Here is an 18,898-nt window from a genome sequence, read left to right on the forward strand (position 1 = left end):
TTTTAATATTTATTGGTTATCACTTGACCATCTCATTAGTTATTGGTTCATAACCATCTCTTTATTTTTCATGTCTGTCTCTCTTCATCTCATTCTCTCTTTGTACCTCAAATTTCAAAAACATAAAATATATATTTTCTTTACATGTTATATACATTAAATGCTCAAAACCAATACATATATTATTATACATATAAAAAGGGCTTTTTTTTAAATAATTAAGACGATATATTGTTATGTTTATTACCATTTTGATTTAGTTATTCTTTTCTATGATAATATTTTACATTTCAGTTTAAATTATAAGAGTTACACGCCACAACGCACATGCATAGTTCATCGTTTTTACGTATATCTTTGTTCGATTTTAAGCCCCAAGGCAACACGCATTTGCGAGTGTGCATGATTCAAGGTTTTTACGTCTATTTTTATTCGATTTAATGGTTCCGCAGCGACACGCGGATCCAAAATTCTAGCTTTGATTCGTTTTCCATATTTTATTTATAATCACACTTTCAAGATAACCGACCCAATTAAAAATAAATGAATTAAAAATTGCCATCCTTAATTGAAACTTAAAAGCTTTGCGAGCGATATTACATTTTAACCACCTATTGTGATTATTGTTCTGGTGTTTTAGCTGAAGTTATCTACAAAGTTGAGCCTACGTTCAGAAAGGCCAAAAAACATATAATAATAACCATGGGTGCTTTCTGCATATGAGGAAAAAGGGTAATTGCACGGTACCCCTGACCGCGGAAGGGATCCCCTTCCCAAGCTAGCGACCCAGTAACGCTGCCTGGTAGTGAATACCCAACCGAGTTCGAGGGGAGCGAAGAGCCTGCAAGCAGGATTCAAACCCGTGCCACATTGGACTCCCGAACCGGTTTTAGATGGGTGCCAGTGGCCACTGGGCTGACACACCGTGGTTGGTGCTTCCTGCATCTGTTCTGCGCGGTAATCTGAAGTTTTAGTTTCATCACTATTTTTGCGACTGTTCCAACCATCCCACCTTAATCTGGATCAACGTTTATAACGTCAATTAGGCATGCATATTATGCAATCATTTTTACCATCCAAAAACACCACCAACAACTCAACCACCGAAGAAGGCTTGGGCCAGCTTAACAAACTGTCATGCAATACACTACACATCCATCCACCTATGACACAGAACAACTCCAAACTCCTCATAACATGGGATTTGATTTCACAACAGAGTTAATAACTCGAGATCATAACAACAATGCTTGCTAAGACACATACATCATGTTCAGAAACCAACATAACAAACCAGTATTCCTATTATAGACCAAATTTAAGTAGAGATAGGCGAGAATGACGGTAGCACTTGCACGTAGTACACAACTGACTTTTATTTAACAAATAAAGCAACAAGTACGAGTGTTTACACAGTTTTCACAATTCTCTACTTAGAAATGGTTACATATATAATTAATGACACCGTATATACATACATACATATATACACAAATGGCATCATACGGGTGACCAATTAACTTATAATACAATGAGATCTCTTTTTGGAGATGGTAGTTTCATGTCAAACTAGAAGACAAAATCAAGATTCTGAACACATGAACTTTTTTTTTTTTTTTTTAAATATCAAGGAACTGTAGGAGAGTATACAAATGGTAGCAGTGTAGTTTTGGAGTCAATAACTCATCTAAATTTACATTTTCTTCACCAAAATCCTTTGCAGGAGCAATACCCGTTCTTAAAATGATGAAAACGACTCGAATCCCTCAATATTACCGTATGATCAATGATCTTGGATATGTAGGTGATGGCAATGTGACAGTCACCACAAACCCGCAAGTTTTTCGTGATCCTAATTGGCACACCAGGAGCCGTTGTCAAAATCCCATATGCAAGTGCCAACTTCTCACTGTGTTCAACAAGGAAATCACCTTTCTCCTCATCATCTACATCATGGAGAGCATAATTCGTATCCGGAACGTACCCAAGGGCTTTAATTTGATACATCAGATCACCAAGAAGATTATATATCTCTTTCGAAAGTGGGTGCGTTTTATCCCCGACATAGAACGAGGCAGTGCCCGTTTTTCCCTGGACCCAACTGCACCCGGGCCTCTTTTTAATCCCGGTATCTTTCATCAAGAACCGAACCCGAGCTACGTCTTTCCAACGCTTAGCGTTTGCATATATGTTTGAAAGAAGTGTGTATGTTCCATCATTCTCATACCCTAATTCTAACAACTTACTAGAAGCATATTCCCCTAATTCTACATTTGTATGAACCCTACACGAACCGAGTAACGCGACCCACACTACTGGGCCGGGCTCCATAGGCATCTGGTTAATGATCTCCATAGCCTTCTCCAACCGACCGGCCCGCCCCAAAAGATCGACCATGCACGCGTAATGTTCAACCCCAGGAACAATCCCAAATTCTCGTGTCATGGTCTTGAAATACTCCAACCCCTTGTCAACCAAACCCGAGTGGCTACAAGCATAGAAAAAGATAACAAATGTCACACCATCAATTGGCACTCCCGCGTTTCTCATCGCGTTAAAAAGCTCAATCGCCTCCGAACCACGACCGTGCATTCCATACCCCGTCAACAGAGACGTCCACGAGATGACATTTGTTTGGTTCATGTTGTTAAACACGACACGGGCCGCATCAACATCGCCTGATTTAACATACATGTCAATGAGACAGTTGTCGACAAATAACTCCTCAGATTTTCCGTACCGGTGGCGGAGTACATAACCATGAATCTGCCTACCGAGCCGTAAAGCAGCAAGACGAGCACAGGCCATAAGGGCACATGATATTGTAAAACTATTCGGCTTTGTGGGTTTGTTTTGTTTAACCATATGTGAAAATAGTTGTAGCGCATCGTTAGCCCCACCATGTTGCGAATACCCACCAATCATTACAGTCCACGTGACTACATTTCTATTCACCGGAGCAACATTATCAAAAATCTTACGTGCAAGATCGTCTGCTTTGCATTTCGCATACATGTCGATCAGAGAATTGATCACCATCTGTTCCTCTCCATAGTCGTTCTTAATTATGTTCAGAAGCCGTTTAACAGCATAACCGTGGATCTCCTTCCCTTGAAGCAATGCTCCTGCTCCTGCACACGCACAACCTGATAGCAGCGAAACAAGGGTAACAACATTCGGTTCTGATCCAGAAACTACCATTTGCCTGAAAACATCAAGTGCTTCATAACCATAGCCTCTTTGAGCATAACCAGCAATCACAGCACTCCATGTTACCACATCCAGTTCAATATTCTCTCCTCTCATCTTCTCAAACAACGCGAGAGCATCTTCAAATCTACCGATTTGCGAAAGCCCAGTAACCATTGTATTCCAGGAAACCACATCTTTCACCTCCATGCGGTTGAAAACTTTATGCGCGTCATCAATCAACCCACATTTCGCATACATGTCCACAATTGCATTACCCACATACAGATCCTTAACGAGGTTGGTCCTCACGGCATAACCATGAACTTCCTTCCCTTGTATAGACGCACGAAGCGCAGAAAACGCAGGAAGTATGTTACAAAGGCTAACAGCATCAGGCCAAATATTTAGATTTTCATCCAGAGAATTCATTCGGTAAAACATCCGCACCGCCGTTTTGGAGTCACCACTCTGCATATAAGAAGCAATGATGGAGTTCCAGGAGATGACGTCAGCAATGCTGCTGCTAAGCATTTGGTCGAACACCTGGCGTGCATAGTCCAAATGACCACAGCGAGCGTACATGGGTACCAAGGCATTAGCTACAAAGACATTACTCTGAAAGCCGAAAACGAAAACATTCCCGTGCAAGGAGGCACCACGGCGGAAGGAGGGGAGGTGTCCGCAGGCCTTGAGAAGGAAGGGGAAGGTGTAGCCGTCAGGAGGGCAATTTAGGGTTCTCATAGTGATGTAAAGTTGAAAAGCATGGTGGAAGGATCGGAGACGCACTGCACGTTGGATAAGAGAGTTCCAGTAGAAGACCACCGAGGAGGCATCGCAGCAGGAGATGTGCAGTTTTCGTAATGCTGTATGGCCCTTTACGGTGACTTGTTGGTGGAGGAGGACTTGCATTGTTGGAAATAAACTAGGAGGAGTGTACCATCACTGTCATGGAGCTTTTTCTAAAATGGTAAAATGGTGTTGATACATCCATATCGCTGGGTAACGCTATGTTTCCGAGTTTCATTATTAAACAAGAGAAAAAAAAAGATTTGGAAGGAAATAATTTTAAATTGTGTTCCAGAGTTTCATTAAAGGAGAGAAAAAAAATGATATATTTTTTGTCTAAAATTAATCTTTCCAATTTGGAAAGAACCGGAGAGAAAAGAAAAGAAGATGAAAGAATCATTTCTTTTCTCTCTTTAATTTAACTCGGGAACACAGTGTAAAGTATCCCTTTGTTACTAGAGGCGGCTAGTTAGGGATAGACTCACTTCAATTTTTTTTTGAACGGCCAACAAAATTTTATTCATCAATAGAACTAACAACTCATTAGTTCACACCATCATACAAAACAAAAAAATAAAAAGACCACCATTACAGATATTACAAACTCATACAAGACAAATCGAATTCGCACCATTGTTCCCATGTAATCACTTGTGCCTTTGCTCGATTCCGGATCCAGATATACCCCAAATGTTTTATTTGTTCTTTCACACCAATGATATTAGGCTGTTTGTTATTAAATATCATGTCGTTACGGCATTTCATATGCACCATACCGCGATCTGGATAACCGAGTAGACTGTCATCTTCCATCTCCGAGTACCGACTTCATGTTTATAAGCTTCGAAAAGGTCCTTAATCCCAAAGATAATGAACCTCGGACACCTGGTCCAGCTAGCCACAAAGTCCCAAACCAACTGAGCAAACTCGCATGCTACGAACAAATGCTCGACAGATTCACCTTGACAGTTACAAAAACGACAACGAACTGAATCAATCTGCACATTTCTTCTTACCAATGCATCCATGGTTGGGACCCTATTAATAATAACTCTCCAGCAAAAAATAATCACCTTAATGGGCGTACACTTGTTCCACATGTAATTGATACCGGAATCCAAAAATCTTTCAGATTGAAGTCGGCGTCTAAGACTCCCCACGGTGTACACCCCGGAACCTTCAAGCGACCAGTTCCAGACGTCTTCTCCTTCGCCAATCTGGATATCCCATAGCACCTCCATTAGGTCTTCAAATTGTATCAGTTCTTCTACTGAATTTAGTTCTCTTGACCACTGAAACTTGATTGTTATGATGCCGTTCACCTCACAAACTCTATCTGCCACAGTAGCCTTCTTATTCTGATCCAGGTTATACAACAACAGAAATTTTGTGTTCAACAAGTCCTCCAGCAGCCACTTATCCCTCCAAAAGTGAATACTTTTTCCGTCTCCCAGCTTACATTTGAATAAAGACACAATATCCACGGCGTACGACTCCAAATCTTGAGATACTTTAGCTATCTGTTTCCATGGACCTGCAACAGACAATTTGACTGGGATAAAATTCCACGCCCGCGACCCGTGATGTACACTCCAAATGACCTTCCATTTATTGAATTGGATTGTATATTGTAAAATGTAATATATAGAAATCTATCTGACAAAACACCTTAGAAACAAGCTTATCATGCTAAAGATCATGTAAACATCATGTAAAGACTGCATATTGATATTATAAAATTTGTTGGAACATCTCGATGTTTAACAAAGACTGCATATTATCTATTATCTATTATCTATCTATTATTAATATATGAAGTGAAATGAATAGTGTTTTGTTTGCCTGGTTTCTTCTCATTTACCTATTTGGGCGGTCATCCCCCATTCAGACGCGTGTCTTTCACCTTTACATCTTCCACCTTTACATCTTTGTTCTACTCAGCCTCAAAAAGAGAGAACAAGGGTTGGTAGAAGTGGGGCCCCCTGGTGGCGGAGTCATGGCGGAGCCACGACGGTGGCCGGTTTCTTTAAATCTCAGAGAGAGTGAGGGCTGGCAGAAGCGGGGCCGCCCCTGGTGGCGGAGCCACGACGGTGGCCGGTTTCTTTAAATCTCATAGAGTGTAGGGGTGACCGGCACCGTCCTTGGTGGCGGAGCCACGGCAGATTAAAAGGCATTGGCCTCACCCACTTAACATACATTCTGATTCCTGTTTGTAAGGTAAAAAGGTTTTCACAATCAAAACCTTACACATTTTTATTCTTAACTGAAAAACAATATTACTTAGTACACATCATAAATCACATTCTGAGGTGCAAGATTTGAGAATGTGGAACCGATATTGTACATTTTTATATTCTTAATTGGATTTGGTGTTTTGCGAGATGGGTATGAGTTTGATGAGAAAGATTTTCGTTACAATATAGGTGTTTGTTTTCATCATTTGCTCTGATTGACCTATTTGGGCGGTCATCCCCTTTTAAGACGCGTGTCTTCCATCCTCACACCTTTGTTCCGATTGACCTATTTGAGGTGCGGTGGGTGTTGCCGACCACTGGTCTTCCTCCGGTTGTTGACAATTGTTGGTAACGGAACGGTAGAAACCTGTGTTCATTATATCATGTTGTGTGTCATTTGCTGACACCTTAAAAGTTCACATGAATTGTGGTCTGGTTGCCAACCACCGCTCCTGGTGGCGGACGGTGATGATTGTTTTGGGTGTGTATATCACTCAAGTTTTTTTACCACTTTGTCATTAATTTTCTTATGGGTTCTGGTTTCTTGGTTGTGATCTTTTTGTGAGCGTACTGCATCGACATGATTATACTATATGTTTAATGAATAGTAAAAAAGGGCATCTTCTTTTTAGGGCTTTTGCTTGCTTGGCTGTGATCTATATATGTGAGCCTACTGGTATTTTGCTACAGTTTTGTTGGTTGGCTGTGGTATTGGGTTCAGCCGCTAGGCTATGATGATCTCAAAAGTCTTTCTTGGTGATGATGGTGTGGCAAGGATGGCGGATGGTAGGTTTTGACCTGCAACCCACCTTGCAGACATGATTTCTGGTAGATCTGAGCCACGTAGTTTTGCTGTACTTTTTTTAAACACGCTTCAACATGGTTGTGATGACAAAATCTGAACCAGTTTATATTATAGATCTTTGGTGGATATGGTACGAATGTCGCGTTAAACGACATTGTGATCGTGCAACGCCTGGCTTTTATACACATTTTAGGATGTTGTGTAAACAAAACACTTTATTTAGTATGATGCTATTTGTAATATGTTTATTTTTTCCATTGCTTTAGGATACAGGCTTGATAATTCAGATGCAATTTTTTTTGTATTATATATATATATATATATATATATATATATATATATATATATGTATAGGGGAAAGATAAATCGAAAATCCGTGTGAGTTGAGAAAACCCAAATAAACCCTATGTAACATTTTTATTTTTTTCTAAAAAAAATAGAGAGTGTAATATAAATGTACATGGACCTATTTATGAAAAAAAAATGAAAAAAACGCTTACTAGTTTTTTTTTTAAAAAAAAATGTTGAAAATTTGTATGTTACATTTTTTTGGACATATATATTATGTAACCTGAAATTTGTAACATTTAAAAAAAAACTACTCGGTGTTTTTTTCTGTTTTTTTAAATGTTCAAATATATGTATATTACATTTCCTATTTTTTAGAAAGGTTTCTTGAGTTTACATAGGGTTTTTACAAAGGTACACAACTCAAGTGGGTTTTCTCTATAGCCTTCCCCTATATATATATATATATATATATATATATATATATATATATATATATATATATATAGGTAGAAGATCATGCGAGAACCACCTCTTATTGTGAGAACCGCGAGAACCAATATGAACACACACAAAATGCCTAAAAATAGCTAAAAATCACACAATTTTTTTTTAATATTTTTTATATAAAAATCGCTACTTTTCGAAGCAAAAAAAAAAAAAATTTTTTTACCACTAAAAGTAGCGATTTGAGCATAAAAATATTAAAAAAAATTTAGATTTTTTTTTAGATTTTTTTTAGGTTTTTTGGGGGTTTAGTTTTTAGCATTTTAGCTTGGTGGGGGGGGGGGGGGGGGGTTAGGTTTTTGGGGGGTGGGGGAGGGGGGTTTAGGTTTTTTTTTTTTTTTTTTTTGGGGGGGGGGGGGCGGTTTAGGTTTTTTTTAAGGTTTTTTGGTGGTTTTAGTTTTTAGCATTTAGCTTTGGGGAGGGGGGGTTAGGGTTTTTTTTTTTGGGGGGGGGGGGTTTAGGTTTTTTGGGGGGTGGGGGTTAGTTTTTTTAGCTATTTTAGGTTGTGTTCACATTGGTTATCAAGGTTCTTACAATAAGAGTGGTTCTCGCATGAGCCCCTCCCTATATATATATATATGTATATATAATGATACAAGTAAGATCAAGCTTATGGCTATAACACACATTAATATGTGTATTGATTATATTTCTAAAAGGAGAGGGTACAAGTGAAGTGGCTATAACCACATTGAAGGAGATGTAGACAAAGAAGCAGGTTAATATCCATTCTTTAAAAAGTTTAATTTTATTAATAGGATGTTAAAAGTTCTGTTCATGATTGTTGAAAAAAATGTTTTTGTGAAGTTTGTTTGGATGAAGTCCACCTGCAGAACAGTTTGATGCAGGTTTTGGAGCTGATGTCAACAACAGGTTAGTTCACATACAGGTTGGAATACATGTGTGTGGAAGAAGTGTTTCTAGATTGGGGTATGTTTTCAAAGTGAGATTAGGTAGGTAGTTCACCGATTGATATAGCGGCCTTGAGGGAGAGGTAGGGGTGTCGGAAGCGGACTTAAGGGAGAGGTAGGGGTGTCAAAATCGGACATCAGGGAGAGTTAATAGCAGATCTGTAAAAGCCCGCTGATGGAGTTTATCAGTTTATGCCTTATGGACTTCAGAAATCCGCTGGATGAGACATTGGGCATGCTGGAAGTCTGCTAATGTTGGTGGTGAGCTTCAGTTCTGGACTATTTCGACGCAGTCGATCATAGGGAAGTGATGTTGATGGAATACTCAAGTCCGCTGCTAATCCATGTGGACTACGGAAGTCCACGGAACATATATATATATATATATATATAGAATTGCGCTAAAATGAGAACCACCCCGAGTTGTAAGAACTGCGAGAACCACACCATCCGGGTCGCCGTTTACCACGATTTTTTTTACAACTAGATGTGTGTATTATAAACACAACCGTAAAAAAAAAAATTTAAACGCCCCCCCCCCCCCCCCCCCCCCGAGGGGGTAGTTTTTTACACCACAAGTTTGGTGTAAAAAAAAAGAAAAAAGAAAAAAAAAATAAAAACACCAAACTTGTGGTGTAAAAAACTACCCCCTCGGGGGGGGGGGGGGGGGCGTTTAATTTTTTTTTTTTTTTACGGCTGTGTTTATAATACACACATCTAGTTGTAAAAAAAAATCGTGGTAAACGGCGACCCGGATGGTGTGATTCTCGCGGTTCTTACAACTCAGGGTGGTTCTCATTCTAGCGGTCCCCTATATATATATATATATATAACATTTATTGAAACATGTATCTTTATTTTGATGGGTTCTATTGATAAACACAAATCTTGAATTATCACAAGTATCAATTGATCTTCCATGGTCAAAAATATATTTGATTAACTTGAATATATACATAATAAAGATCTATTCACGTGATCTTCTACTGGAGGGTATTCCAAGACAAAAATTTTGACATGGTGGATGGTTTTGGTTGGTTATATGGCACGAATGGTTTTTTTTTTTTTTCTTTCTTTTTTTTTTTTAACACAGAAGATGTGTTTTTGTATAGTATAGATTTTTTTTTTGTTGTATGTTTGGTTTAGGGCTTATGGTTCATGTTTTTGCATAAAATGGGATACAAATATATAAAGATTTGGATACGGTAATTATTTTGACCACTTGCATGCCGCAAAGCGCGCTAGATTTAAATCCTAGTTGATATGAATGGACCATGATCTGAAAATCTTTGAAATTATACTATTTATCTCTAAACACTTTATATTTAGTTGTTTAAAAATATTAATTATACTATTTATCTCTAAACATATACAAAGATTTAAAAATATTATTCAAGTTGTTACTTTTAAATTTATGCAGGAGGCTAGGAAATATATTGTAGTTATTCATTTAATAAACTCATTAAGGGTAAAATAGTAATTTTATAAGAGTATTTTTAACCAAATGGATAAATATGTAATATATGGGGTTTAGGAAGGTGAAATATGTAATTAAATTTAGAGACTGGGGAAATATGTAATAAAAATTTAGAGATTGGGGAAATATGTAATAAGGCTTCTTTAGAAAGGGAAATATGTAATTAAATTTAGAGAAAATTACAAAATTAGCCAAGAAAAAAGTCAAATTACCAATCTAGCCACCTCATGCGTCGTTGGAAGGCCACTCACAGATCCCAAGTCTTCTGATGCGTCTGCATGGCCAAGTATTGCGTCTGCCAATCCCCAACTGACACGTGGAAAGACTCATCCCATCCCACACATGAAAGACTCATCCCATGCGTACGCGGACTCATCCCATACTTGAAAGACTCATCCCATGTTTGAAAGACTCATCCCATGCGTCCGCAGACTCATCCCATGCGTCTGTGGCCACGTGTCTATTTTTTATCGGGTTTCTCCCCAAGGACTCATCCCATGCTTGAAAGACTCATCCCATACATATGAGTGGCCTTACAAGGACGCATGAGGTGGCTAGATTGGTAATTTGATTAAAGTCTTGGCTAGATTGGTAATTTTCTCTTAAATTTATGGGTTGTAGAAATATGTAATAAAACTTCTTAAGAGAGAGAAATATGTAATAAGGTTTCTTTAAAGTGGTATTGATCTAAAAATATTTACTAAAATGGTATTTTATCCATCTTTAGTACTTTCTCACTCCTAATTTTATTGGATAATTTTGTTTTTTTAATTATATTGACTTAATCACTTTTTATGTAAAGAAAGTTTTTTTTTTGAACGGCTATATAAAGAAATTAAATCGTTAACCTCAAGTACTTTCTAGAACTTTGTAATGAATTAACTTTTATCAAATATGCTAACATATTAATTTGTTATCATCCATTTTATATTTTTACTATATATAAAACAAACATTGAGCGTTTCATATCATATAGAAATTGATATTATATAGAATTTTTGAAAAAGACTTTCTAAAGGAAAGACTTACTATCTTTGGGATCTGATCCTACACGGCTGCTCAATACCTTAGTGGATCGACTCTATTACATAAGTAGATTCCTAACGTGATTGCAAAACGCGTGTCAGTAACGGCAAAGCAGATACCGAATATCAAAACATAAGTAAAAATGTCGTGAAAAGGATAGTCAGTCCGTCCTAAAAAAAACGATTTTAAATAACCTAATATATAATAATAGGACTCACACGTCTTACACGTTGGAAATTCGATTGTTTTCAGTTCAGTTATTACGGTGCTAACACATTAAAATATGGATGAGCTCGGTACCTGTAACGACACCGAAAATACCGATCCGGAAAATCATCGAAATTAGGTACCGGCACCGAAAATGCTAGGTACAATAAGGTACGGTATTTGAAGGTAAACATCAATAAATATAGGTATGGTGCTAGACCAGTGTCGAACCGAAAGTAACGATTCTGAAAATGCCAAAAGGTGGGTACCAAATTGGTACCGAAAAAGACAAAAAAAATAAAGCAAAATAAGTTGTTGTGTATATAAAACTTCATTCAAACGAAATACAGTTTACTTATTGTGTGTATGAAAAGTAATCTAAACTGTGCAATTACTTGCATTGCTACGTTGCTACAGGATTTGATGAGCTCGGTACCAACCGGTACCGAAAATACCGTTACCGAAATCCCCAAAAATGGGTACCGGTATCGAATATACCTGGTACAGTACGACTTTATACAGTCGGTACTAGTACGGCACCGGTATTTGATGGTAAAACCCGATGAATACCGGTGCCGAACGAATACCGAAAATACACTCAGTTTAGTAAATTTGATACCGGTACCAAATACTATTCATTCATTTCTATTTTTGTTACTTTTCATTAAAGACTCTTTTTAATATTTATTTATTGTTACTATTCAATCCCTTCTGTTTTTAATATATAGGTCAATTTGATACCGACTTTTGGTGTTTTCTGTACCAGGCTGGTGTCGATATTTATCTTTATGTACCGATAACGGTACAGGTATTTTCGATACCAGTACCGGTTGACAAAAGCTTATCTAACTTAAAAAGTAAAAAAGATAATAAAACTATTAAGACCGTGGGGTATGGTGGGGCGGGGGTTTGGGGCATGGGTTGACACGTGGCTTGGGTGAGCTTCGCTGGGCTGACCCACATTGAAGACGGTATGGTGGGGCGGGGGATTGGGGCGTGGCTATTTTAAAAGTTAAACATGGCCTGCTATGCCCTAGCCAACAAGCCAATAAGAGCCGGTTACATAGGATCGCTAGCATGCCCCACGCCCGGCCTTAAACTCCCGCCCAATGGGCCACACCCAAACCCAAGCCCACCCAGGGTGGTGACTTTGGCGTTTCTCTCCAACCCACGCCCCAAGCCCCGCCCTATACCCCATAATGTAAAAAAAACCATATATATATATATATATATATATATATATATATATAGAGTAAGGTTAACATACAAAAAGCCTTATCATACATCACGTAGGAGACAATGGTAACCGTTGGATCAGGGGTATAATCACGCATGGGACCACATAATCACACATGGGACCACATAATCACGCATGGGACCACATAATCACGCATGGGACTATAATCACGCACGTTCTATGATAATAACGCACGTTATATTTTTTGCCATGTATGTTAATGTAGGTTAAGCACTGATGTACATTATACTTTATCTATATATATATATATATATATATATATTATTTAAGTTTTTTAAAACTTTCGATTTTTAATATATACGACAATTTAACTTTTTCGTACTGTTCATTTTATACTGTTCAAAACTTTCGATTTTTAATATATACGACAATATGTATACATCTATATAAACTAAATAAAAAAAGCATTGAGCAACACTAAAATAATTTTCTTAACTATATGTACGCATCTATATAAATTAAATAAAAACTAGTGTTTTTGCTCGTGTATTGCGGTAGTGCGTTACTGTTGGCAATCGGGTATTGGTTCGGTTCGTTACAATACCAGTACTAAACATGCACTCGGTATGGAAATCAACACGTGTTTTACATTGGCCAAAAACGGTAAAAACGAACAGCGCTACAGACTCCGACGATGTTCAAACGGTATCGATGGATATTCATTTATCGTCACAAACATAAATGTATAAATGAAAAAATACCGGAACCGAAAACCATCAAGGTGAATACCGGTACCGATGTTGTTCGGTACGGAAACAATACGGTGTCAGTTAATCAAAAGCAAAAACAATAAAAATACATACTGGTATCGATACATATGTTGTTCGGTAGGTCTCGGTTCGCTTTGGTACGATCGCGGTACAATATCTGTTTTCTCTAAAATGTATATTGCAATATCGAAAAAGAAACATAGAACGCAAGTTATCAGAAAATTAAGTGATTATATACTTAAAAAAATTACTATTCATTGTCGGTTTCGCTTTGATTTAATACGACAATAGCATGGTATCCATTTTCAATAAAATTTATATCGCAACATTAAAATTTATTTGTATATTTTTATTTAGTTTATATGGATGCAGAATAAAATTTTCTTTTTATTTACGGTTGCTCATTGTTTTTTTAAATATAGAAAAATATAACATGGATAATACCCATATTAGCATTTCAAGGAAAAGTTATTACATAATTATTTTACCGTTGTGAGATGACAAAGTTTTTTAAGGTTAACATTTTTTTATAGTAAAAAACAATTCAAAAATGATTAAGTCAATAATTATTAAATGAAGTGAAGTTATCCAATAAGATTAGGAATGAGAAATTACTGGTAGAAAACACTATTTTGGTAAATATTTGTTAGAGAACACTATTTTAGTAAATATTTTTTCCATCAACACTAGTTTGATAAAAAAAACTCCAGTGTCATGTCTTTTGTTGAACATTTGGTTCAAAGACTCTTCCTTACATTTTACGTTTTTGTCAAGCCCTTTGATTTTGACTAGGTTAGACGTACTTTTTACATGGGTTATGTTTGGCAAAAATGGCTGGTGGCTGGTAATTGTAGCTGGTAGCTAGTAGCTGTAGTTTTTCAGATAAATTTGGTGTTTCGCAGAGTAGCTATAGCTTTTAATAAAATGTATAAAATAACCAAAATGGACATAACTAAAAATTTAAAAAGTTTGTGCATTAAAAAGTTCATTATTTTTAGAGGTTAAAATAGTCATTTTCCCCCTAAAAGCTTGTAGCTCCTACTAAATGCTACTAGTAGGAGCGTTCAACCAAAAGCTTAAAGCTCCTAACCTAAAAGTTTCAAGCTCCTTCAACCAAACAAAACTTTTTATTGAGTAGGAGTTTTTTCTTAAAAACTTAAAGCTAGAAGCCCCTAAAAGCTCCATGCCAAACATACTCATGATATTTATTGTTTGCATCTTTATAGCATACAACAAAGGAACAAACCTCTAATTACATGATCTTTATTGTTTGCATGTTTATAGCATTCAACAAAGGAACAAAACTCTAATACGTCTACTACTCTAGGTTATGGGGTTTGTTTTTTTTTTTCTAAAAAAGATCTGTCTGCACCGCGCATCTGCAGACTTTTTGTTTTTCCGAAGACGTTTCATTAAAAATCGTCTGCGTGAACTCTTCTTAAGTGAATTGCAAGTTTTGTCCTTTATCTCTATACCAAATTTCAGACGGGGTCCTTTGTCTTTAAAATTGTTGAGTTTTGTACTTAACGTTTTAAATTCTTACACGTTACGTCCTTTGGCTCTAACTCTACTAATTTTAGTCGTTAAATGAAGGGTACATTGGTCTTTTTACTTGATTATTTATAAACCCCTTTACGAAGGCTACGGGGTGTGGGGCGTTGGTTGGGTGGGCATATCACTTGTTAACTATGGATGGTGATCTCCTACCGAGAGCTTGGAATGCTGTTCATCTAAAGAAATACTTCATGTAAGAAGGATCAAGGATCCTCAGAGGCTCCAATATTCTGACTTAGGATCAAAGATCCTCAAAGGATATATGATCCTTTCTTCGGTAACATCTTACTTTCATTTTCATTCATTTTTTACTTATTATCCATTACAAGAAGAGGATGTTAAGCACCGAACATCCATTTTCATAAAGTTTAAGCCTTTGCAGAATTGTTAACTTTTTACAGAAGATCAAAGTGGTTGGCCAACTCTCCAAAGTTTTTGGGCTAGTCCCCAGCATTTGGGTCTGTCCCCAGTTAAGGTATCTTATACCTTCTAAGGTTTAAAGGTTTTCATCTTTCACACGAATTGGGTTTTGACACCCCGCCAGTAGCACACGTTTATCCAAGTATGGTTCGAGGCAATGGGACCAGTATACGCTTAGTGGCTGACAATTTCATTGTTGTTGGCCATATGTAGGATCTTAAGTATAATGGTAGACGTACCATACATCCGTTATCCTATGGTTTCTAACATTTTCACGTTAGCTAAGGTTTTGGCATTTTCATGTCACTTACGTTGGGAAAGTCGCCAGTTTGGGCCAGACCCCAGTATACACCCATTTAGTTGGGCTTGTCCCCAGTTTATTTGGGCTTATCCCCAGTTATTATGGGTTTATCCCCAAATTGTTTGGCTTAGTCCCAAGTTTATTTCTTACATGATCTTGGAGCTTTAAAGGTTTGCAAGTTCTTATAACAAGGATCCTGAATCCTTAAAAATTTAACTAATTTTCATGGTTTGGTTGCTCAGTAATAACTTATAAGGATATAGACTCCTAACTTGAATTCTCTGGTATGTTTTATCCTTAACTTTACTTATGTTACGAATTACTTTTTATTCTTTCTAGTTAAGGATTTATGATCCATATTCATTGAGACAACTGAAGTTTTCTACTAAACATAACATCATGAAACTTTTAACAACTTATGATTCTATAAATTTTTGATGATAATATACTCTAATATGGAAAGATAAGCATAATAGTAAAAGAAACTTTAAGGATAAACGTACAACACCAAACATAGCCAAAAGTTTAATATTATTAAACCCATTCTTATATACCAAAATTGCCAGGCCTGGATTTCACTAGCAAAAACGTAGACCATCCACCTAGGCCGGACAGGGTTATCTAACAGTTATAATGTTTGTGCAGAAATTAAAGTGCAGGAAATTAAACGGCAGGATAACAAAGGTTTCATCCCCCTAACAGAGGATCCTTCCACCTTTTGTTATCCTACCTATTGTCTGAAGGATTATTGATCCTTAAACCTAAGAACTATTGTTTAAAGTTATTACAGACCAAATTGTTCAGGAATAAAAACATCATAAACCACAAAAAACCATTAAAAAATGGGCTCAGTCCTAGGCATTAACATCCTTCATCGCCCAGTGCTACAACATCACCACCTGCTGCATTTACAACATCATCCTTCTACTCCCTAGCTCCCCTCGTCCCAGCCTCTAGAGTCAGCACCTGATCCACATCAGCTTCACCACCAAGGTTGAGGAGAACCAGCTTCCATCCTTCAACATTCCAAGCAGAGCGATCAAATGCAGAATCCATAGCTTCTTCAGCCATCTTGATCATGGCCTAAAGAACGGTGCGAGCGGCACAGACCTTAGCATCTTCAGTAGCATTCACCTGTGCTTCATGGATCCCGACCTCCGCAATCATTAGCTGCTCATCCAGGCTTGCCTTCTCTTTCTCCAGTTGGGCAATCTTTTTATCCTTGGCAGCCGCTATGGAATGGAGATCCATCAGTAAGGTTCTTCTCTTGGGGAGTTTGGACGCGGACAAACCCCTGCAGGTTACAAGAACAAGAATTCAGGATCAGTGATCCTTAGCAACAGACAGAAAATGATTATGAGGATCCGGGATCCTTACTGTAACACCAGTAATTTTTCGTCCAATTGTGAGGCGACACGTGTCCCAAATTTCCAACTAAGGAAAGGGAATTTATCGTTCGACTATGTAACGATACATATTAAATCCTCCAATTTAATCCCAACTATGAGGAAGGAGGAGGGAAATTATATTCTATGATCATTGAAACGTGTTTCGTATCTCCAACTAATCCCGATTCTAGGAAGGAGAGAAACTTTTATCGCGTGTTAACTAAAACGTGTCCCGGATCTCCGACTGATCTCAACTACGAGAAAGGATAGGGACTAAAAGTGCCAAATGGCCAAAGATGTAAAGTCCAAGGACTAAACATGTAAAAATACCAAAATTTTGTTCTTGAGGTCCTTTACAGACCACAAGCTCTTTGGCTTACGGACCGTAAGGATGTGAGTTTTATTCTGGGGCGCTGAAGGTCCTTACGGACCGTAAGCGATCAACCCTTACGGTTCGTAAGGGGTCATCTGGCAGAATCAGAACTTGCAGCCCAAGCATATCTTCTCCAAATGACACCTATCCCGAATTGCCACCAATTCACCTGGTTCTTACACCTCATTAACACTTGTTAACATCCTAGAAACCTCCTGGATACGTGTCTTGATCTTGTTAACCTTCTACAACTATAAATAGCAAGCTTGAATTCATTTCAACTTGCTCAATTTCCATCTTTCTCTTCTATCTCTACTTTGGAGCTTCCTGATCATTTTGGGAGCTTCCTTGAGTTCAAGACTTCTCCTTGGATCACTAGTAAGTGTTCCATCTCAGTCTTTTTCATTTATAGGCTAGTTATTAGCCGAAAGTCAAAAAGTTTGACTTTTTGTTTGACTTTCGGCTAATAACTAGCCTATAAATGAAAAAGACTGAGATGGAACACTTACTAGTGATCCAAGGAGAAGTCTTGACTTTTTGTTTGACTTTCGGTTATGACCATTATGGTCAAGCCAATGTTCGATCCGAACGTGGCTATGTGATCGTAATTATGAAGGTTATAATCCCCTAGGATCCCACCTTCTAAAGATCACCATAAGTAGGTGAAATGACGAGTCAACTTTTTATTAAATAAACGGTCAAAAACGTAAACTTTGCAAATTACGCTAATCAAGTTTTTAACAATTAAAAACTTGAACTTTTGACATCATATCAGTTTATAAAACATGTTAGGACATGTCTAAGCATGCCCAACTCGTCGTTTCATGTTTAGAGCTTATTCCATATCGAAAGTCAAGCAGTTGACTTTTGCTTTGACTTTCGATTCTGACCCGTTTGGTTAACGATTAGGTCTGATTTGAATTAGTTTTAGGACCATTGTAGGAACGTCTTTGGACTGATTCCAATGCACTTGAATGTACAACTAATTGCTGTGATCTCGTATCTCGTGCGGAATCCGAGTACGAGAGTGGATTGAACAAGAACACACTAATTATAATGGGTTTCTATTGATTGTATGAAATTACAAAACCACGAAACCACTTTGACAGAGTTTCCTCCCTCTGACACAAAGTTACAAATGAACAAGACACTAACACTCTATTTATACCTATAGTCCATCCGCATGTACACTATTCACGGATCTGCCCACCTAGTGCGGATGAACAATATGTGTGGTCCTGCTGGGTTCGCACGGATGGACTTAATGCGCGGATTAGGTCAAAACTCTAATTGTGCGCTTTATTCGTGCGGATCAACATATATTGATCCGTGCGGACCTGTTCACTTACTAACATGTTCATACATTTCAATACCTAGTCTTGTTCACTCTATCTGATTAACTACGACTCGACATATTTGACACTAAAGTACGTGATTGACGGAAGCGATAGACATGGTGTA

The 18,898-nt window shown here is 37.6% G+C and overlaps 1 protein-coding gene across 1 annotated transcript; it reads right to left on the reverse strand.

The window, feature by feature from the left end:
• Nucleotides 1-1,433: 1,433 nt before the first annotated feature.
• On the reverse strand, nucleotides 1,434-4,201 carry LOC110865713 (pentatricopeptide repeat-containing protein At5g16860). The gene has a single exon (XM_022115037.2). It carries the CDS (start codon nucleotides 4,099-4,101, stop codon nucleotides 1,705-1,707), a length of 2,397 nt encoding a protein of 798 aa, XP_021970729.1. The 5' UTR covers nucleotides 4,102-4,201; the 3' UTR covers nucleotides 1,434-1,704.
• Between the last annotated feature and the right edge of the window lie 14,697 nt (nucleotides 4,202-18,898).

This window comes from Helianthus annuus, chromosome 6 (genome assembly GCF_002127325.2).
Source record: "Helianthus annuus cultivar XRQ/B chromosome 6, HanXRQr2.0-SUNRISE, whole genome shotgun sequence".
NCBI lineage: Eukaryota > Viridiplantae > Streptophyta > Magnoliopsida > Asterales > Asteraceae > Helianthus > Helianthus annuus.

What these genes read in the sequence shown, in the direction of transcription:
- LOC110865713 (XM_022115037.2), bottom strand. Translation starts at nt 4,101, where the DNA reads ATGCAAGTCCTCCTCCACCAACAAGTCACCGTAAAGGGCCATACAGCA.